The 21,465-nt window shown below is 48.7% G+C and overlaps 2 protein-coding genes across 3 annotated transcripts; both read right to left on the bottom strand.

The window, feature by feature from the left end:
- Positions 1–54: 54 nt before the first annotated feature.
- Positions 55–7,531, bottom strand: Snx15 (sorting nexin 15). Its single transcript, XM_048457884.3, has 8 exons — positions 7,324–7,531; positions 5,770–5,805; positions 5,462–5,582; positions 3,782–3,897; positions 3,531–3,678; positions 3,135–3,278; positions 1,110–1,367; positions 55–680 (listed from the first exon to the last, which is right to left on the bottom strand). The coding sequence occupies exons 1-8, from the start codon at positions 7,420–7,422 to the stop codon at positions 589–591; spliced, it is 1,014 nt and encodes a 337-aa protein (XP_048313841.1). The 5' UTR covers positions 7,423–7,531; the 3' UTR covers positions 55–588.
- Positions 7,532–13,246: 5,715 nt separating this feature from the next.
- On the bottom strand, positions 13,247–20,409 carry Arl2 (ARF like GTPase 2). 2 transcript variants are annotated; one of them, XM_048457932.3, is made up of 5 exons: positions 19,897–20,405; positions 16,522–16,632; positions 16,068–16,230; positions 14,676–14,756; positions 13,247–13,667 (listed from the first exon to the last, which is right to left on the bottom strand). In XM_048457932.3, the coding sequence occupies exons 1-5, from the start codon at positions 19,959–19,961 to the stop codon at positions 13,533–13,535; spliced, it is 555 nt and encodes a 184-aa protein (XP_048313889.1). In that variant the 5' UTR covers positions 19,962–20,405; the 3' UTR covers positions 13,247–13,532. The 2 variants fall into 2 exon arrangements, with proteins under 2 accessions (XP_048313889.1, XP_048313890.1); XM_048457933.3 differs by having other exon boundaries at positions 13,529–13,667; positions 16,010–16,230; positions 19,897–20,409.
- Positions 20,410–21,465: the final 1,056 nt, after the last annotated feature.

Below are 21,465 nucleotides of genomic sequence, written 5' to 3'. Positions count from 1 at the left end.
TGACCCTGCTTTCTGAGTACCGGGATTAAAGGCGTGGACCACAACACTCAGACATGATTTGCTAGACACAATTTACTCAACTCAGTTGGTACAATGTAAACTCAACCATAGACAGTATAAGCAAACGGACCTGGCTATGTTCTGACTAGTTTTTATTCACACACATTTAAGTTTTATAAATTGGTCAAAGAATCCTTTTCCTTCCAACCAACAATTAACAAAACAAAAAACAAAACAAAAAAAGGAAAAACCCTTGTAGCTTGACAGCCTTACAAAAAAAGGCAGTGGGTCAGGTCTGGTGCAGACTACAGGCTGCAGACCCTGGCTCTAGGCGGGTGAACTGACTGACAGATTTGTAGCCCAGATGCCACTCACATAAATCTGAGACAGGCGGGACCAGAAGTTCAAGTCTGATTCCAAGGAGGCAGGCAGGTCAGAGCTGAGAAGTCTTTGCTTTTCTCATACTTGATCCAGTTAATACCGATAAGGTCCCTGGGTTACAAGAGCAGGGGAAACAAGACCGGGTCCCAAGGAAAGGAGCAGAGGAGGCTGGCAGTGCTGGAGCTGACATTCCAGGAAGGGTCCCCCTCAAGGCAAGTGCGCTTGGAGGGTCTCTGCCCGTCTCAGGTACTCAGCTGCCTTCTTCTTCACACCTTCCCGGCGGGCAGGGGACGGGTCACCTGGAGAGCAGAAGGCCCAGTCCCTTTAGGATCCCTGGCCAGAATGTGCCTTCCCCTGCCCTGGGTCTTTCCCATTTTATGAGGCTATTAAAAAGGGAAAGAAAATTCTGCCCAAGGTCTCTGTGAGAAATGAAGGCTCCTGGACCTTCTTTGTTTCCTTAAAATACTTTGTATATGTGTGAGGTCAGTGGTCAACCTCAGATGTAGGTCTCCTTCCATCAAGTCTGTTCTCTGCTGCACACGCCCGGCTCACCACCCCTGTTTCTGTCTTTGCCCTCCACCTTGCCATAGGAACACTTGGTCCCTGAGTGTCCTGTCACATGCCTCTGTGTGGGCGCTCTAATTCAGTCCCTCATGCCGGCACGACAAGCACTCTACCCACTGTGCCATCTTCCCAACCGTCCCCGTCTTCCTTACTGCCATACTCACCCGAGACGCCCTGGAGCAGAATGTGCACCCCGTCTTGGTAGTCTTGGAGTGCAGCGGCATAGGCGCCAGCCTTCTCTTTCCGCAGGGCTTGAGTGATGAGCTCTGTGGCCTGGCTCAGATAAGCTGGGGCAGGTTCTCCATCTTCAGCATCTTCCTTCTCCTGTCCTCCTGGCTCCCAGGGTTCCTGGTCCAGCCTTTTGGACTGTACCTCCATGGCTGCTAGCTCACTGGTGTGGGTGGGGCTGGTGCCTGTACTTTCTATAATAAAACAGGAAGGATTGAAGCCAGACTGGCCTTTCCCAGGGTACAGTCCAAGCTTATTTTGTTCCTTAGTTTACCAAACTGTTCCTACTGGAGGGGACCAGAGCCTGGAAATACAGAATTCACTTGAGTAGAGCAAACCAGTTGTGTTGTGTTTGCTTGATCTGGCTGAGGAGCTTTTTGAAAGACTTGGTTTATCATTGCTGTTGCACCCACGAGCAAGCGCAGGCATGGGTGTGCTGTGGCACCCGTGTAGAGGCCAGGAGACAAGTTTTGGGAGGGTTTTTTTATTTCACCCTAGGTGGATTCTGGGGATGGAACTCAGGTTGCCAGGCTCACGAGATAAGTGCTCTCAACCCCTGAGTCATCTTACTGACCCATGGCCTTGAGCTCCAGGTCTCTCTGCCTCTGCCTGTCTAGTGCTGGGATACAGCCATGTGCCACTTCACCGTTTTGTTTGTTTTATTAAAGACAGGGTCTCACTATGTGGGCCTGGCTTTTCTGTAATTTGCTATATAGACTAAGCTGATCTTGAATTCACATATCTGCCTGTCTTTAACTCCCTGAATGCTGGGATCAAAGGTGTGTGCCACCATAGCCAGCTTTTTCATTGAAAAAAAGTATTACATGGTGCTGGAGAGATAACTCAACAGTTAAGAGCACAGGCTGTTCTTCCAGAGGTCCTGAGTTTAATTCCCAGCAACCACATGGTGGCTCACAACCACCTATAATGGGATCTGGTCTCTTCTGGCATAAAGTCGATAGAACACTCACATGCATAAAATAAATAAATAAATGTAAAAAAGGAAATGTTTAAAGAAAGTATTACATTTGTGTGTGTGTGTGTGTGTGTGTGTGTGTGTGTGTGTCTGTGTGTGTAGGTTGGAGGGCAACTTACTGGAATCTGTTCTGTCCTTCCACCACGTGAGTCCAAGTCATTAGGCTTGTTGGCTAGTACCTTTATCCACAGAGCCATTTTAAAGGCCCTTGTTTGAAATAAAAGCTGGGTGGTGGTGGCACCTTTGGTCCCAGCACTCAAGAGGCAGAGGCAGGTGGATCTCTGAATTTGAGACCAGCCTGGTCTACAGAGTGAGTTCCAGGACAGCCAGGCTACACAGAGAAACCTGTAAAGTGCACTAGAAATTGAATCCAGGACTCCATGCCTGCCAGCCAAGCACTCTATCAGCTGAGCCGTGTCCCCACCCTGGTCAGCCATTCACACACCCCTCTGCGGTCACAGTGTGAAGTGGGTGAGTTTCAGGGTAAGGAAAGTTTCAGTGTCTCTTTGCTAGGTTTTGCGAGTAGGAGTTCAGTACCCTGACTCTGATGGTCCCCAGGTCACCATGGGAATTCTAGTATCTACTGCTCTTTAGGCCCTTACTGGGGCAAGGTCCCATTTTCTGTGTGTTTAGTTTGGTTATTGAGACTATGTAGCCCTCATTGATCTGAACTGTGATATGGACCATGCCAGCTTCCAATTCATAGAGATCCTCCTGCCTCTGCTTCTGTCTCTCGCGTGCTGGGATTCAGGGCATGTGCCATCACGGCCAGCCGCAGCAAGCCCATGAGCAAGGACACTATGATGCTGTGTTACCCAGATTCTGCTCAGAGAGGAGGGCTCAGCTCTTTTCTCTACAGCTGCTCAATACTTTTCATGGCCATGGAGGCTGCCACCTGGCTTCAGGGCAGCCATGCCAAGGGGCTTACAGAGATGGCATGTACTCCCTGCTCCTTAGTTTCTCATGCCCCACACCTGCTCCTTACCCTCTTTGGAGTAAGGGTCGAAAAGGGCAAGTTCGGCGTCAGAGAGGAAACCTCGGGCTGGGGAGCTGGATGCTTCCTCAGTGCTGCCACAGCTGAAGAGAAGATCCAAGGCCTCCTGGGCAGGACTAGACGGCAGGGGATCCACTGAGGAGAGACCAGGGGAACATCAATGCCTGCACCTACTGCTTCTCAGCTCTCAAAACAGAATCTCTGTCTTGAGTAATCCTTGTAGCAACCATGGGTACAGACAAGGCCACTATTAGGTTTGGGTGTATTTGACAGATTAGCAAACCGCAGTCCAAAAAGAAAAATGACCTGCCCAGAGGTGTCCCCCAGGAGAGTGGTAGAACTGCCCACCCCATACTTCTCCCTCATGGGGAGGAACCTGATGTATACCTGGCACATCCAACTCCTCCTGGCCCCTCCTTTCTGCAGGCAGTGGCTGGAGGAGCCGGGTCTCATCAGGAGGTGGTGTGGGGATGAGAGGGGGTGGCAGGATGCGCAGGTCCCTGGACACCTCAGAGGGCCTCGTTACTTCCCCACCCTGCAGGAGACAAAGTCCAGCAGAGGAGAGGAGTCAGGGGTGCAGCTGCCAGGGAGGGAAGCTGAACAGGCACTAGGGAAGTGGGGAGAGCAGATGGATTTACCCGGAAAAACTCCTTGAGCTGGGGGCTGTTGTTGAGCGCAGGGATGGGTACTGTGAAGCGCAGCAGGTCCTCCGCACCCTTGCGCCTCTCTTCAATCACAGAGGCTTCAAACCGCCCTGCAGATCCCGGGACAAGAGAGCAGCAGTGATCATGGGGGCTTCTGGGGAGAAGCCCAATGTCCTGGCTCTGCCTAAGAAGTGCTAAGCAGCCTGCTGGAGTCTCCATTCTCCCACTAATCTCTCGCTCCTCCTGCAGGCATCATCCTCCCTGTTCATTCTTTCTCCAGATGTGTAATGAGCACCTGCTTCCTGCTGGCTTCAAAAGGTTAGCGAGAGAAACGAGTTCCCTGTTCCCAAGGGTATCATACCACAGATAAGGAGGCAAGGCATGTGAGTTCGTCTGTTTTTAAAGACAATGTCTCATTATATAGCTCTGGCTTCTGGCTAGCCTGGAACTTGCTATGCAGACCTCAAATTCAGAAATCTATCTGAGTTTGTGCTATTATGTCTGGCAAGAAAGGCCTTTTGAGCCAGGTGGTGGTGGCACACGCCTTTAATCTCAGCACTCAGGAGGCAGGGACAGGTGGATCTCTGTGAGTCTGAGACCAGCCTGGTCTACAAAGCAAGTGCCAGGACAGGCTCCAAAACTACAGAGAAACCCAGTCTTTGAAAAACAAAAACAAAAACAAAAGCAAAAAACAAACAAAAATAGGTCATTTGAGGAGGCTTAGATGTAATCAGGAGAAAAGAAAAGTTCAAAGAAGGGAGGCAACTTGCCTAAGGTCACAAAGCAAAAGGCTGTTACACTGCTGGGCACAGTGACCACACACCTGTCATCCCTGTACTTGGGAGGCTGAGATGGGAGGACCATTAGAACGTCAAGGCTAGCCTGGGCAACATTTGAGAACTTGCTTCAAAAAAGCAGGAAAAAAAAAACTGGGTGTGGTGGGGCATACCTTTGATCCCAGTAGAAGTTCCACAACAGCCAGGGCTACAGAGAGAAACCCTGTCTCAAAAAACCAACCAACCAAGCAAACGAACAAACAAAACCCAAAAGCTACAGGCAGAATAATCTAACTCCCACAGTCAGTGTGCTGGGAGCATGACCTGCACCCACCTCAGTCTTCATGATGGTCTCCTCGGCCTGGTATGACCTGCCAACAACTCTTCACTTCATTGCATAGGAATACTCGCATGAGTCTGAGAACTCTGGTAATTAATGGGTTAAAGAACTCCTGGTTCTTTGCTATAAAAACTAGTTTGGTTCTAGCACTCATGTTCTCCCCTGACTCTCTCCATGTGATACACCCTGGGGCTGTGCCAGCCACAGAGCCATCAGCAGATGTGGCCTCTGAACCTTGGACCAGAGCCATAAATCAAAATAAGCCTCCATTCTGTATAACTAAGGCATCCAGTCTGCGGTATTGTTACTGCACAGAAAACAGGCTAAGGCTCAGACAAAAGCCCTCTACCGTGCTGAGCCTTGTCTTGATGGATTGTTAACAACCCAACACATAAAAGCGGGAGGTTGCTCTGACCTCAGTTTCCCCATATCTCAGTAAGATCATCTCAGTAAGCCCATCCAGTTTTCCAAAAGTCTGTTCAGGGTACAGGACCACATTCACCAGCCTCCTCCAGTCCAGGTCCCCTTTGCCTAAATCTACTTAGATACAATACTCACCAAACACCTGAGCACGGGGGAAAGCTGGAAACTCTTCTAGCCGTCGGAAGAGGTTGCGGTGAGTATAGGCCAAGTCCCCATGCAGCTTACGGAAGTCACTGTATCGCTTCCAGACTACAACCTGTAAGGTATGTGAGACTTGACCTGGGCCAGCATGGATGGAAAGTGACCTTTCCGTGCTCGGTGTGTCCTAGGGGCTGAGAAGGACAGCACACACCCTCTCCAGCACAGGCCAGGGAAGAAGGCAGGTCCTTGAATTTACCAACTGTCCCTGAGTGATGCTGGATCTGCAAACCCAGGAGCCTTACCTCTTTGATATCCTCTGGGTCCTTCTTTGAGATGAACTGAGAAAAGAAAGGAGAGAGCCAGGTGAGACTGGAGCCTGACACCTAGTCCTGCATTACCCCCAAAGCTGAGGAAGCCCTGAGGCCTCCTAGTATCCCTTATAAGGTTGAAATAAAAGGATCAGGGATTTAAGATTTTGAGTATGTTTTCTTTTTGGTTTCTGGACAGGGTCTCCTGCAGCTCAGGCTGGCCTCACATTGGCTATGTAGCAGAGGATGGCCTTGTATTCCTAACGCTTTTACCATTGCTTCCCGCGTGCTGGGACTATAGGTCTACACCACTAGATTCAGTTATTTTATTATTTATTTTTGGTACTAAGGATTGAACTCAGGATTTCTTGAGACCTAGGTTAGCACTCTTCCATTGAGTTACATGCTCAGCTTCCTGAGAAAAATTTCTGTTGTACACCTGTATCTTCATCTGGGAAATGTGAGGATACTAGATGTCTGTCTAGGAGCTGGACTATGGTGGCGCACACCTTTAATCCCAGCACATGTAAGAAAGGGTTATAAATGCTTTGGAATCCTTCTTCCCTCCAGCCATCTTCCTAGGGAAAATTACTTTGTACTTTTTTTTGGCATGGGAAAAAGAAGTTCTTAGGCAGAAGCACAATCCCCAGACACCCAGGATTCTGACTTAGATCGCCTTGGGGGCGACTTTTATGTGTTTGCCTCCTTCTAACGGCTGACCAGTGCAGTAACCAAACAGTTGCCTAGCTGGAAGGAGGCACAAGAAAGCGAACACCGTCTTTTCCTCTGGAGGCCTCCATGGTTACAGGCCCCCGTAAAATTCTAAAGGCGTTCTTTCATGATTTGTTTTTACAGTTTCCACCATGCCCCTCTCTATGTGCTCATTTTAAGTCTTAGTTACAAACATGAACTTCTGTTTTTATTTACTTCCTGAGACAGTCGTGGAGAAGGAGACTTTTTCAGACCTTTTGGATTGCGTCAGCTTTTTTAAACCACACAAATACATATTTTTTTAATGGGGAAAAAAAACGCTTGGAAAGGGCATAGCGGCTGAGCCTCTAAATCCCAGCACTCTCTGTGACTTTAGGCCACCCTGTTCTACATAGTGAGTTCCAGGACAGCCTGGGCTGTGTAGAGATTCCGTCTCAAAAAAAAAAAAAAAGAAAAGAAAAAAAAGAAAAAAAAAGAAAAGAAAAAAGAAAAGGTGTGTGGGGGGGCTTTTAATGTATCTAACAGAGCTAATAACCAAAAGTTACTCCAAGCGATTAGGGAAGAACCGCGTCTAGACAGCTTTAGCAGTAGGGTGGGGACGCAAGCCTGGCCCGGCAAAAGGGGGTGAGAGGGGAACATAGCCACTGGCTTTAAAAGTGACCTCAGCCCCGCCCCAGGTGGCGAGGAACCTTACGTCTCCTGCCTCAGGCTGCTCTTAAAGGGGAAACCCATTTTTGCAGGCCAAACTGCGACCTCCCTCCAGCTCTTTGCCTTTAAGACACCACACGGGTCTGGGCAGCTTAAAAGGGCGAGGTCTCCCGCTGAGTCCCACCTCACCTGCGCGGTTACTTTGTATTCCGTGTAGCCTTTGGGGTGGGTCCTGGGGTCCGAGACGGTGTAGTGCCGCAGGAAGTCATCCTTTGCCTGGCGCGACATGACAGCGAGCTGGCGGCAAGCTCCTCCTCCTGCGCGCCGTCCCGGCTCCGTGTGTTCGGCCAGCTGCCACCTCCGAGCTCGGGCCTGCGCTCTTCTTCTTCAGGTCCAGGGACTTAGTCGCAAGTGACACAGCTGTTCTTGGCCTGGGGGCGTGGCTAAGGGAGTGTCTGACAAGTTCTATGTCATTGGTAAAACGCAGATCTAGGTAGAGAATAATTGGCTGGTTGTTTGGGGAGGTTTTACCAGCAGACCTCATTTTGGTGTGTGATTGAACCCACCTCACCCCAACATAAACCCTGCTTACAAATCTCCGAAACTTCTGCCCCGTTCCTCTTCTTGACATTCACTTAGTCTTTTTTTTTTTTTTTCTTTCGAAACAGGGTTTCTCTTTGTAACCTTGGCTGTCCTGGAACTCACTCTGTGGACCAGGCTAGCCTTGAACTCACAGACGTCGGCCTGTTGCTGTTTCCTGCTCCCTATGTGCTGGGATTAAAGGTTTGAGCCACCTCCTAGCTATTTTATGAATTATTTTGAGCCACGGTCTCCACTGTGTTGCCTAGACTGAACATCTGGCCTGAAAACATCCTCCTGCCTCAGCCTCCTGAGTATCTGGAGCTACAGGTTCCAGCCATAGGGCCTAACTCACGCAATTTTCAGTGTGTTCAAAATGTACTCGAAGAGCCAAGTTAAATTCCCTGCATCCCTGTGAGTGATTGGCTGGGTGAATGACATTTTCTGATGCTGGAAGAGCTGGATCATGACAGAGGCACTGAAGTCACAATGTTTAGAGCTGTTTAGATTCCCCATAACTGCTTTATATTTGGGGGGGGGGTGGGAGGTACCCAGGTTGGCCTCAAACTCACTATGTAATTGAGGCTAACCTTGAATTTCTGATCCTCCTTCTTCCACCTCCCAAATGCTGAGATCACAGGCAAGCATCTGTTATAGGATATTTATAGATTGTGTGTAGGTGTATGCTGTGATTGGTGTAATAAAAAGCTGAATGTCCAATAGCTAGGCAGTTGGTATAGGTGGGATTCCTGGGGAGAAAAAGGAAGAGAAGGAAGAATCTAGGCACACATGCAGGAGATGCCAGGAGGCATGGAGAGGAAACAGGAGGTGAAGATGGAAGAGAGGGTAACACCACTTGATAGAATGTAGATTAATATAAATGGGTTAATTTAAGTTAGAAGAGCAAGTTAGAAGTTGGGTGGTGAGCCGGGGCGGTGGTGGCCCATGCCTTTAATCCCAGCACTTGGGAGGCAGAGGCAGGAGGATTTCTGTGAGTTCGAGGCCAGCCTGGGCTACAGAGTGAGTTCGAGCAAATTCCAGGACAACTAGGGCTGTTGCACAAAGAAACTCTTTCTCGGACAAAAAAAAAGCTAGTTAGGAATAAGTCTAAGCTATAGGTTGAGCTCTCATAATTAATAAGAAGTCTCTGTGTGGTTATTTGTGAGGTGGCTGACGGAAGGAAATCTGACTACTATATATCATGCCCAGTGTGGGGCTTGAATATCCACACAGGGCCTGAGACAGAGCAGAGGAGGCCCTGCTGTGAAGCAGAGCACTTGAGCTGGGGTGGTAAGGCAAGGCTGGAGGGGCAAACAGAGCAAGGCACCAGAGCTGCATGGCGGCTGGAGTAACCATTTGAGGTTTGTCTTGCAGTCAGAGAATGCTGCAGGCACACAGTAAAGTGGTCCAGACTTAGAAAACCTTTAATTTACTGTAAGAAATGGGTATAGACAGTCATAAAAAGAAATAGTTAAAAAATAATAGTTTTTAAAGAGAGAGTAAATTAATATAAAAAAAGCCACAGATGGGAAATACACAGGGTGCCCCAATCCTGTCAATTTTGTTGACTTTGAATTTTTTAAATGCTAGCATACAAAAACCAATAGCTGCTGAGAGACACTGGATTATGGAAACTGCTACGTTAAACCAACCTATATATTTTTAAAATGTCTTAATTTTAAAATGTAAGTCAGAAAATATGTTGCATTAGGGGAGAAGTTATGACTTTGTTTCCACAGGAAACAAAAAGTTGTGGTTCCTTTCAAAATTAATGAAGATCAGATTTGATTGGGGGAGACCTGAAAATCTTGACTACAGACATGAAAAAAAAAAAAACAAGAAAGACTACAGGATAGGTGATGTACATACTGATCCCTCTACGTGGGAACAGCTCTGAGACTTCATGAGACATGATAAATTTTGTTGGCTACAGAGTTCTCATGATTTATTATGGCATGACATCCTTTCATATTGCATGGACAGAGGTTTGGTTATCCAGTCCTAAACGACATATAAAGTTGACAGATGCCTTTTACCTGCTCAAACATAAAACAACAATCATTTTTCTCTGACTTGTGCACATTGCACATTCCATACTTGTGTAAATGCAAATGTTTATGTTACCTTTAAAAGTTTGTGTTTTCAGAAAAAAAGGACCAGACAGCAATAAAAACAAGTAGTCTAGGTGATCCAACCTCAGAATGACTCTCTTGCAATTTCCTAAAAATCCTGCAACCAGAACAACTTCAAAGCTTCTAGCTGAAATGGTCTAGCTTCATCCACTATTCCAGCCAGGACTTCAAATAGACTCTATAGTTTTCCATCACATAGAGACTAAACAAAAAAAAATACAGTTAGCTCTCCCAGGACTTGACCATTATGTCAATTTTCTCAGGGTCCCCTAAAGATGCTGTCATCCCCAGACAACAGGAAGCAGTCTAGATAACACAATGCCCACATTTCCAAGAGATGGAGTGGGTGGTTTTTGGTCATTTGATGGGTTATAGATGTTTGTCATCATTTAGGGGGGTTGGTTACAAGTTATTACTGGTCATGGTAAAGGAGGAAACTATGCAAGGGAGGTTGGCTTCAAGGATCTCTTTCTAAAAAGAAAAAGTGGTGTAGCAATGATAGACTAAAAGGGTAGATTATTGAATCTACTTTTAACTAAGAGGCAACTATTAATCTCAAATATTTTATTTACATTGGCATGCATTTTTGTATAATGATACAAGTTTAAGGTTGTTTTGTTATACTGTGTATGTTTCTATTCTTGTTTAAAATATTGTACCTATGCAGCTCATTAAAAAAATGTAATGTAAAATTCTAGTCCTTGGAAGCTATTATTATTAACCTTTTAAAATAATTAAGAAAATCAGGTTAATAGTTGTTCATCTATAACAAACTTATAGTAATATTAGGTATGTTTTCAAAGTTCATACAGAGATATATTTTAGATAAATAGTCTTCAAATACTTCAGAGACCTACTGAATGTGGCATTTATGATATTTTAATAACAAGGCTTTTGATGACAGTGAGATGCTTCTGTTCTTGGCAGCACCAATCTACTTCAAAATAGGAGGGTGGGGCCAGGCAGTATGCACACCTTTAATCCCAAAACTCAGGAGGCAGAGGCAGGCGAGTCTCTGTGAGTTTGAGGTCATCCTAGTCTACAAGAGCTAGTTCCAGGACAGCTAGGACTGTTACACAGAGAAACTCTGTCTTGGAAAAAAAAATGATGGACATCGAAGAACCTCTGTATGGAGTTTGCTTTTATTGTGGCAAAGCTAGGCTGTCCTAATTGGACAAGCAGGACACAAAAGACAGCAACTGCTGAACATTGCCAAGACAAGGTAGGAAATCCTTCAAAATCCCTGCTTCACAGAAAAGTCTGTCAGATATTCTAGGCCTGTAGACCAAAGATGGGTGCCCCAACGTTACAGAGGAACCTTGGGTGACTGACTGTCCAAGCAGTCCACTGTCTCTGTCATTTCTGTAGTTTTATAGTTCATAGCAGTTGCTTGCTCTGCATTCCTGTTTACTCAGGCAATATTATATCTTTCTTGGATCTCTGATGGGGAGTGAAGACTAGATGGTATTCCTTGTTACCAAATTCAGAAAAAAAACTTACGTAAGAGATATAAAGTTTATAAGGTTGAAAAACATAAAAGCTTAAGTTGTTTAAGATGTTTTTAGGTATAAAAGACATTTTTAGGATGGTAATACAAGTTATGACAGAAAATGGTTTAGGTATAAAACTTTGAACTCACTAAACAGTACTTTCTCTGAATTTGCCAAGTACATATGGACTAAATATTGTGAAAGTAATTATGTAATTATTATCCAATAATAATAATATAATAATCATGATTATATTATTATTGTTGTTATTATTATTTTTTTGAGACAGGGTTCCTCTGTAACAATACTGACTGTCCTGCAACTCTCTTTGTAGGTCAGTCTGGCCTCAAACTCACAGAAGTCTACCTGCCTCTGCCTCCCAAGTGCTGGGATCAAAGGCATGTGCCACACCACCTGGTTGAGACTTTATCTTCAAACTAACAAAAACCCAGAAACAACACCCCTGCCCTCAACCAAACCAAACAGAGTCAGGTGAGATGCCCCAGCAGTGAAAGCGCTTGCTACAAAGCCTGACTACCTGAATTGATCTCCAGGATTCACAGTGTGGGCCCAGTGGCTCCCACATTTTCTTGTTCTTTGTCTTTTCTTCTTCCTTCTTCTCTTCTTCCTCTTCTTTAATTGGTGATGGAAGATTTGTAGCTTAGCATGCACAAAGGCTGGTTTCTTAATTTCTTAATTAAGTTTCTTAATCCCAGAACTAGAGAGGATTATAAAACAGGAGACAGCTCTCAGTCTCACTCTGAGGTTTCCTGGAGGCAGGATCACCATTTTCGGACTGAGGTCAAGGTAAGAGACAGTGACCGGCTGCTTTGCCTTTCTGGTCTTCAGGTTGAACCCCAATATCTGTCTCTGAGTTTTTATTACTCGTGCTTCATGTGATTCCATTGCACCAGTGCCTAAATGCTTAAGTTCTCATTGCTTCCAATCACAGCCATACTTGAACCTTACCGAATGCTCATGATGCCCCATACCAGTTTATTTCTATTTTAGCAGGCGCACTGACGTTACCTCCCTCAGACAGACAGAGCCCAGATAGGTCAGGCAGTGCTGTCAGCATTATCGAGTGTGCAGCAGAGCCATGGGTGTCTCTGGGGCCTGAGTGTGTTTGTTCATGATGGGTTTTAGAACGTGCAGATCTCAGGTTATGGAGAAAAGGCCAGAGGCTGCCAGTTGATAAAGCTGAAGGCCTTATCTCAACGCCCAAGGTGCTAGGTGGCTGAGTTCAGGTCCCAGAAAGGAGGCTTTAAGCCAGCCACTTACCTTGCCAGAGGCTCAGCTTGCCTTGTGGAAGGGATGCGTAAGTCTCTTGAACAGGGCTGACCCTGCTCTGGGCAGGGCTGGGGGTGGTGGTGAATAGCTCTTGATAGAGAGAGTCATAGTGGCCGAAGACAGCCTGGCTAGGCGGTTGAGGCCCTGCTAGTTGTAGTCATCCCCGACTGATACAGCTACCTATCTACCGCTCCCTGAAGACCCCAGTCTATTAGGGATTTCTGCCGGACCCGTCCTCCTATAGCTGTGCAAGTTGCCCACTGTACATCTTTCTGGTTGCACTGGCAAACTAGACACTGAATTTAAACTATACATAAGCCTCAGGCTGGAGTGGGGAACAAGTCTTTTTTTGTAATTTATACTGAAGGCAGGTGTTCTTCTAGGGAACTGCCAACTCCTTCTTCTCAAACCTTTCTCTTCCTCCTTGATTCCCTGTTTTAATGTTACCTCCAGGAAGCTTGCTTGGTTTCTTGCAGATGGACCAGCTAGCCTGTCTTGAGCTTCCATGTCTGCACATTCCTTGATAAAACCAGTTATACCTCTGCTCTGATCTGTCCCTCAGGACTCAAGTATTCCAAGTGAGAGCTAAAGTTGGTGATACACAACAGCTCAGCCAAGAACTGGGAAAGGAGTGCTTTATTCTCACTGCTGGACAGAGGCGACACCAAGGACCTTGGTAGCAGCAAGTAGTCCCTCCCAGTCCAGCCTTTCCTTTTGGCATGGCAGCTGCAGGCCACTCTGGGAGCCAGGGTGACAGCCTTCACCTGGGGGTCGGGGGAGCAGCAGTAGCAGCAGCAGATCACGGCAGGGTTGGGAGTGTTAGTCTGGCCGGTTGGTGCCTGTCCCCCCAGGCTGGCATCTGATGAGGGTAGGGGCCTGGACAGTGAGCTGGGGACACTGGAGAAGCTCAGTCGGCAGTAAAGACACGACTGGAAATGTCATCAAGGAGCCAGTCGATACCAGGCAGCAGGTCCTCCCCGGTGACGGCACTGCAGCCCTGGATGCGCCAGTGGTGGCTGCGGATGGAGGCCAGGTCCAGGGCCTGGGGACAGAAGGGACTGGTGGAACCAGCAGGCCTTAGCCGGTCCTTTCCCAGTCACACAAGGGGTGACTCTAGCTGCACACCAGTGTCACCCCTCAGTGACAAATCAACATGGGCTGCTGAGTGTCTGCCAGGAGCCAGGCATTTTTGCAGGGACCAGAGGTCATCTGTCTCTTGCTAAGGCCTCCTGATCCAGGGATGATGTGGTCTATTTTACCAAGGAAGGAATCCAAACTCAGAGGCTCCATAGCCTTCCACATCAAACAGCTGGTTAAAAGGTGACAGAAAGATTCTAAAGCCAGGGATAGTTTAAGGTCCCAGGGCCAGGTCAGCATGAGGCGCAATCCTGGCTCGTTTACCTACTATGTGCCTTAACCTTTCTGTGTCTCCTGCATCCTTTGTGACAGGCATTTTCCCTCATGAGACTGTTGTAGAAACAAAGAATGACGGGCCTCCAGGCAGAGAGCACTGCAATGGGAGGCACTGGCGCAGGCTGCTGCTGGGACCCTGTGAACGGTCTATTCAGTCTGTCTTCTCCCAGACTGTGCACCACTCTAGCTTCTTACTCATCCAATTCTGGGTGCCCTGCCTTGGCCTCAGCCAGGCATGGAGGTGTCTGCTTGAAGTTCCAGCTATTGCGTTTGAGACCAGCCTGGGCTACATAATATGTTCTAGGCCAGCCTAGGCTACAGAAACCCTGTCTCAGAAGTAAATAAAAAACTAAGACTGGGCCTGGGGATGTGGTTCAGTTAGTAGAGTGCACGCCTAGCAGCACACGGCTCTGGAAACAATGACCAGCACTGCAGACATTGACACTGCTGTGCACACCTCAATCCTACATACTCTCCGTGTGGAGGCAGGAGACCAACAGTTCAGGGTGGCCTCGGCTTCCTGCTAGGGCTGCTGAAACTCAGTTTCAAAAAATCAAAACTAAATAAAATTAAAGATAATAAAGTACTAATAATCTTTCAGTTTTACTCAGTGAGCCTGCACCAGGGCCCGACTCACCTCCTGAATAGCATTAGAGGACAGTGCTCCAGGCAGGTCCTGCTTGTTTGCAAAGATGAGGAGGGTCGCTCCAGCCAGGCGCTGGGGAAAGAGAAGACAGGTTGGGGCTTGGGGAGGCTTAGAGTACAGTCTGATCCTTTCTCTACAAGCCGTGGGGTCAGTGGTCAGCATGCAGGGTCAGGAGCAGGGCTCCATGGTTGTTGGGGAGCCCCAGGTGGGGTAGGCAAAGTGGACAGAGCTGCTGATGCTAGCTACCACCCAGTGAGCATCTCTCCCCTCCATGTCTCAGTTTCCTCTTCTATAATCAGGGGGAGGGTGTTGTTTACAATGATCCAAGCCCTCTGTAGCTCTGGCCATGTGCAGAAAGCATAAGCATGCTGGAGGCTGCCCTGAGGATGTTGGGACATAACCACCTGCCCCTCCTCTCAGTTTACAGGATCCTTAAGTTGTACTCCCAGCAGACTGCCCTGTTGGCCCTTTTCTCTACTTCTTCTTGGTGTGCTTGCAAGTTGAAACTCTCCAGATGCAAAGAGAAATCTAACTTCTGGGACTAGTCCTGCTGGGCCTTCAACAACAGTGACCTCTCCAGACCTGTTTAATATTCCAGAAGGGGCTACATGCATACTGGTGGTGTCTGTCTCTCTTAGCCTGGCCTTCCTATGCATTCCTGTTGGTTTCTGCACAGGCATTAGCAGCTCCCTCTTACCCTCTCAAAAGTGCCTTGGCCTCAACTAACTGAAATGTGGCAACATGATTCAAGTTGGCAGTATCCAAATGGCAATTCCTGAGCATGGCTTAGTGGTGCCCAACTGTAATCTTCACACTCAGGAGGCTAAGGCAGAAGGATACAGAGTTTGGAGCCAGCATGGGCTACTAGGGAAACCTGACCCCAGCTCCCCCAAAATCAATCCTGCCAAAATAAATAGCTAATAATGGAGTGTGACAGCACACACCAGTAATCCCATTATTTGGGAAGTAGAGGCCAGTGGATCAGGAGTTCAAGGCCAGCCTCTGCCAGTTGAGGCCAGCCTGAGATACAGAGTAAAATCCTATGTCAACAAAACAAAAAAGGTATTTTGGTCCAGACAACAAATGTCAAGATTAGCCTAATTATGATCTGAGGAATGTGGCAGCTGAGGCTCAAAGAGGTTGTGTCTTCCCAAAGCCACACAGCAAGGTTAGATTCTATGCAAGTTTCACTGGTTCCCTGAGCTTCGCCCCTGCCCTGGTCTTGAGGCAGCTTCTGCAGTCATGGGACTGAAACTCAGGGTGATGAAGGGTAAAACCAAAGAGACAGGAGTCCAGTCTCTGCCCAGGGCCCAGTGAAGGATCACCCGCTTCACTATCCTGGCGAATCACTGCACACGCTGCAGGCAGAAGCCCAGGGCGCACCTCCTCCACCAGCAGGCTCTGCAGCTCACGCTGACAGTCCTGCATGCGCTGGCGGTCGGCACTGTCCACCACCCAGATGAGGCCATCTGTGCTCTCAAAGTAGTTCCGCCAGTAGGAGCGCAGAGACTTCTGGCCACCCACATCCCAGATGTTCAGTTTGAATCTGGGAAGGAAGGAGCAATGAAGGTCAGGCTGGTCCTATCCCCACTGCTTTCCCCCAGCCCCACATGGCCCTCAGTGACCCTACTCACCCCCGGTCTCTTCCCCCAGCCCCACATGGCCCTCAGCGACCCTACTCACCCCCGGTCTCTTCCCCCAGCCCCACATGGCCTTCAGCGACCCTACTCACCCCCAGTCTCTTCCCCCAGCCCCACGGGGCCCTCAGCGACCCTACTCACCCCCCCCCCCCCGTCTCTTCCCCCAGCCCCATGGGGCCCTCAGCGATCCTACTCACCCCCGGTGCTCTAGGGTTTTGATGTTGAAGCCCAGCGTTGGGGAGATGGTATCCACATCTTCCCCGTTGAACTTCTTAAGGATGGTTGTTTTGCCAGCATTGTCCAAGCCACTGGGGCACATAGGCTAAGGAGAAGTCCCTGAGTTCTGCTGGAGGGCATGTCATCACACTATCAACTTCTTAGGGACTAGTATTTTCCTACTGGATACTGAAGCAAGTTGAGCACATGTCTGGCCATACTTGGCTTGAGATAAATGTGGAAGTATCACAATTCCATTTTATCATCTCGGCCAACTCAAAGTAACATAATTTATGCAACAAATATTAAGTGCCTATTATGTGTCAGGCCCCTCAGGTGTTGATGGACAAAGTCTTTGCCCTGATGGTACTTAAACACTAGCAAAAGAAACCAAACAATGGGGCTGGAGAGACGGCTCATCAGTAAAGAGCACTAGCTGCTCTTGCAGAGGACCTGGGTCCAGTTCCCAACACCCACATGGTGGTTCACAACCAAACACTGACCTCTATGGGCACCAGGCACGCAACATGATGCACATACATACATACAGGTAAAATACTCAAAGAAAAAAGTCTAAAAAAACAAAAAAGACTAAATAAAGCAGGAGAGGAGAAAGTTGAGTACCTGGGGTCCCTGAAACCAGTGAGAGACATTCCTGAAAGGAGTGACTTTCCCCTTAGGTACCAGATAAGGCTATGTGTTGTCTTGAGGCCCAAAACAGACAGGCCCAGTCTTCTGCAGGACCAAGTAAAGTGGGAACCACCTTCTAGACAGGAACCACTACCTAGAGGTGGGAACCACCTTCATCTGCTTCTGGAATGAGTCACAGCCTCTGCTGCAGAGAACAAACCATTAGGTGAGCTCAACAGCAGGTGAGAAGTTGGTTTGACCACAATCTGAATCAAGGGGTGAGGGAAGGAACAGGCTTTGCGTTTGGAACCTCTCCCTGCTCACCTGACCCCATCTGTGAGAGCGGAGTAGAGTACTTCTCATCATCTGCGGCCCCACGTTAGCCTGGGAAGCTGGCTGCTGTCATCCTGTGCTTTCCCACGCCATTCCACCTCTTACGGGTCCCTCTCTCCGTGAATTCCTCATTGGCAAACTCCCATCTCTCCTGCGCGAGCACCCCGTGTCCACCCTCTGCCATCTAGTGTTTCAAGCGCGGCTTCCCTCTACAGTGCATCCTGGGAACCGGTGTTTACACTTGGCTGCACCAACCTCTATTCTCCTGCTTTTCTTTTCTTTTTTTTTAAATATTTATTTATTATTTATACAATATTCTGTCTGTGTGTATGCCTGCAGGCCAGAAGAGGGCACTAGACCTCATAACAGATGGTTGTGAGCCACCATGTGGTTGCCGGGAATTGAACTCAGGACCTTTGGAAGAGCAGGCAATGCTCTTAACCACTGAGCCATCTCTCCAGCCCTCTCCTGCTTTTCTTTAAAGACAGGGCCTTACTATCTCATCTGTAACTCTATGTAAAGAGATTGATATCAAACTTATGGCGATTCTCCAGACCCTGCCTCCTGAGTGCTAGAATTACAAGCGTGTAACATCATGTTGGCCCTTTCTTGCTGTTTTGTTTTTGAGACAAGGTCTCTCTCTGTGTAGCCCTGGCTGGCCTGGAACTCACTATGTAGACTAGGCTGGCCTCTCTTTTTGTTTTTTGCTTGTCTGTAGACAGTGTTCCTCTGTGTAGCCCTGGCTGTCCCAGAACATGTGCCATAGACCAGGCTGGCCTCTGCCTCCCAAGCACTGGGACTAAAGGTGTGTGGTACCACGCCTGTTTTTGTTTTGAGTATTTTATGAGTGTTCTGCCTGCATGCATATATATGCAACAAATGAATGCAGTGCCCACAGAAGCCAGAAGAGGACCCCTGGACTGGTCACCCACGGCTCCTAGGCACCAAGTGGATACTGGGAACTGAACCCCTGCTCTCTATGAGAGCAAGTGCTCTTAGCTACTGAGCCATTTACACTTACCCTCTTGCTTTCTTACATCTACTGTTCCCCTGACGCTTCCCAAGCCTCATCTCGCCAGGTGGGTCCCCGATCTTTAGTGCTCTCCAGTGGCTAGGTGGCCCGTCTTGCGCTCCACCCAAGCACTGCCACTTTTACGTCACCCGGATCCCTGCTACTCATCTGATCTCCCACAAGTGTCTGAACACCTGGTTCTCAGGGCTCCCCAGCTGGGTCATTCCAGAGTCGTTTCTATGCTGAAGATTGTCACCCACCTGCCCAAACAGAGCCCAGGCTGGTGTCCCAGGGACCTGCTCCCCTCCCCTTCTAGCTTAGCTAGTGACTCCTTGTTGATTACTCTGGCCAGAAACCAGAGACTGGGGCTTCAGCTCCTCCCTCATATTCTCCTCCAATCTAGCAGCAGGTCCTACCATTTCCTCCCACTTCCATGACCTCACTTCCTCCATCTTGCTCCTGGGCTCTGCCTCTTTCCAGCCACTCTTCCTTCTCTGGAACATGCCAGGCTCATCCTCTCCTAGAGCTTTTGCACTTGCAGGGCCTCTGTTCTCCAGACATCTCTACCCTCCTCAAGCCTCTGCCCAATAGCTACTATTTTGATGTGCTCTTTGACCATTCTGGACTGCGTTCTTCTCAACCCAAACTACACATTTTATTTATTTGCTTTATTGCTTTTTTTCTCCTCTTCTGTTATCCATAACGAAGGCTTTTTCGTTTCCCTAATCACAGAAGGTGATCAATAAATTGTAACCTAATGACTTGTCTTTCTCAGAACTGTCTAAAATGGACAAGAGTGGTAAAGTTCTAAGGGCACATTAATTTCCCTCTTCTCTCCCTGCCAGTTTGTGGATCACAGATGCTCAGGCAGACAGTCACAACGCAAAGTGGGTAATGCAGGTGCCAGTGAATGCAACACAAGGTCGGCAGGGGCCCTGAGTGACAGTTAGACCTGTGGCCGAGTCCACGCCTACCCGCAGGGCCTGGCCGGTCCACACGCCCCTGGGATTCCAACCCGAAGGGAACTGCCGGGCCTACATGAAGGGGAGGGGGGTTCAGCGTTGGGGAGGAGCGGGACCCACGTCGAGCCAGCCCGAGAGACGGTGACGTCCTAGTCACCACCACCACGCCGCGCCTCCCCATGACATTGGAGACCCCGGTCCAGGCCCAGCCTTCAGGCCCACACCGCGGGCATTAGTACGCAACCCCCCGCCCCGCAGAGTGGTACGGCCCGCCCCGGCCCCACGCAGAGCAGTGGTAGCGCCGCGTGCGTGACGCACCACCGGCAGTGGGTACCCACGGCGGCCGCGCCCCCGCGCCCGGCCCCGCCCACCTGGCGGGTCCCTCTACCCTCGCGGCTGCTGGGTCGCTTTGAGGATACAGCATGAGCAGCCGCAGCTCTCGTTCTTTCTGCTTCATCTTCTTCAGAATGGTCAGAAGCCCCATGATCTCGTAGCACCCTCCCGGCCGCCGTTTCTTCTAGTCCCGGGACCCCGCTCCCGGTTCCTATTGGCCAGTCTGGTGCTTGGTTCCGCCCTCGGCACCACGTGATCGCCGGAGTGCGGGGCGTCGCCCCCTAGCGGCGCGGCGGCGAGCTTGCTGCCTGCTGGATTAACTCTTCGCTTCCGGATGGCTGAGGGCTCGGGGGCAAAGTCCCCTAAGCCTCCGACTCCGAGGCCTCGGCCGGGCCGCGAAGCTGACATCTCGAGCTGTATCTCGTGTGGGTAAGGAGAACCCACGAAGGGATTCTGAGCCAGTTGTCCGAACCTTCTTCACAAGGGGCTGACGAATCATCCGCGGACCTTAATTAGCCAGCTTCCCGCGCTTCTTGTGACTTGCATTATCCTCCTCTGCCAGTGACGGAGAACGGATTGATCCTGGTCCGGGACTCTGTCGGAAATGGCCCTGTGCTGTCTGTCGAGGGTGATGATGCCCTCTAGGGGCCGTTTGGAAATGTGCGGGCTGTAAGGGCTCCTTTGGGTTTCAGTGACACAACAGTCACAGTCATTTAAAGCTCTAAGCTTCCTGCAATGCAGCGATCAGACCCGCACAAAGGATTGCCCGGCTAGGAAGCCATCAGGTTGAGAAACTATTCCAGCGTTCAGATAAAACTGGTCGGGCGAGCCGGGCGGTGATAGCATACGCTTTTAATCGCAGCACTAGGGAGACAGAGACAGGTGGATCTCTGAATTCAAGACCAGCCTGGTCTACATAAGTTGTTCCAGGATAGCCAGTGCTATGTAGAGAGAACCTGTCTCTAAATAAATAAATAAGTAAACAAGCAGATTCACAACAAACAAAAACAAGAACTTGAAGCCCCCTTAGGGACATGTAGCAGTTGGCTTTGCCGAAGAGTTAGGTTTTTTGTTTGCTTGTTTGTTTGTTTTGTATTCTGAGATAGTTCTATTGTGTATAATCTTTGCTGTCCTGAAACTCCCTCTGTAGATCAGGCTGGTCTCGAATTCACAAAAATACATCTGACTGCCTCCTGAGTGCTACCATTAAAGGCGTGCACCACCCCCTAGTTGGTGGCACACACTTTTAATCCTAGCACGTGGGAGACAGAGGCAAGTAGATGAGGCCAGCCTAGTCAATATATGGAGTTCCAGGACAGCAAGGGCTACATATAATGAGACTCTTGTCTCAAAAAAAAAATATTATTATTGTGTGTAAATTGTGTGTGTAGAGGGGGAGGGTGCACATGCAGCTGGAGGTCAGAGAACAACTTTATGGAGCTGACTTTTTTCTCTGGGCAGCAAACTCATCAGCAGTCTTTCTCAGCAAGTGCTTTTCCCAGCTGAACCGGCTTACTGACTCAAAGAGTCAGCCTCTCTTCTCAGCCCTTCCCTTGAGGCCATTCTTGTCTTTTTTGATTTGTTGAAACAGGGTCTCAGGCAGTGAAGACTGGCCTTAAACTTTCTGTGTAGCTGAGGACAGTGATGAACTCTTG

The sequence above is a fragment of the Myodes glareolus genome, chromosome 7 (genome assembly GCF_982192425.1).
Source record: "Myodes glareolus chromosome 7, mMyoGla1.1, whole genome shotgun sequence".
NCBI lineage: Eukaryota > Metazoa > Chordata > Mammalia > Rodentia > Cricetidae > Myodes > Myodes glareolus.
This window is presented reverse-complemented; position numbering and strand designations above follow the sequence as displayed.

Bases quoted from the DNA above. Each gene is read 5' to 3' on its own strand.
- Arl2 (XM_048457932.3), bottom strand. From the start codon at position 19,961: ATGGGGCTTCTGACCATTCTGAAGAAGATGAAGCAGAAAGAACGAGAG. The intron at 14,757-16,067 runs GTGCGCCCTGGG...CTCTTTCCCCAG, and splicing joins AGAGCCTGCTGGTGGAGGAG to CGCCTGGCTGGAGCGACCCT. The intron at 13,668-14,675 runs GTGAGTCGGGCC...TTCTGTCCCCAG, and splicing joins CCTCTAATGCTATTCAGGAG to GCCCTGGACCTGGCCTCCAT.
- Snx15 (XM_048457884.3), bottom strand. From the start codon at position 7,422: ATGTCGCGCCAGGCAAAGGATGACTTCCTGCGGCACTACACCGTCTCG. The intron at 5,806-7,323 runs GTGAGGTGGGAC...TTCTTTTCTCAG, and splicing joins AATACAAAGTAACCGCGCAG to TTCATCTCAAAGAAGGACCC. The intron at 1,368-3,134 runs GTAAGGAGCAGG...GTTTTATTATAG, and splicing joins CGACCCTTACTCCAAAGAGG to AAAGTACAGGCACCAGCCCC.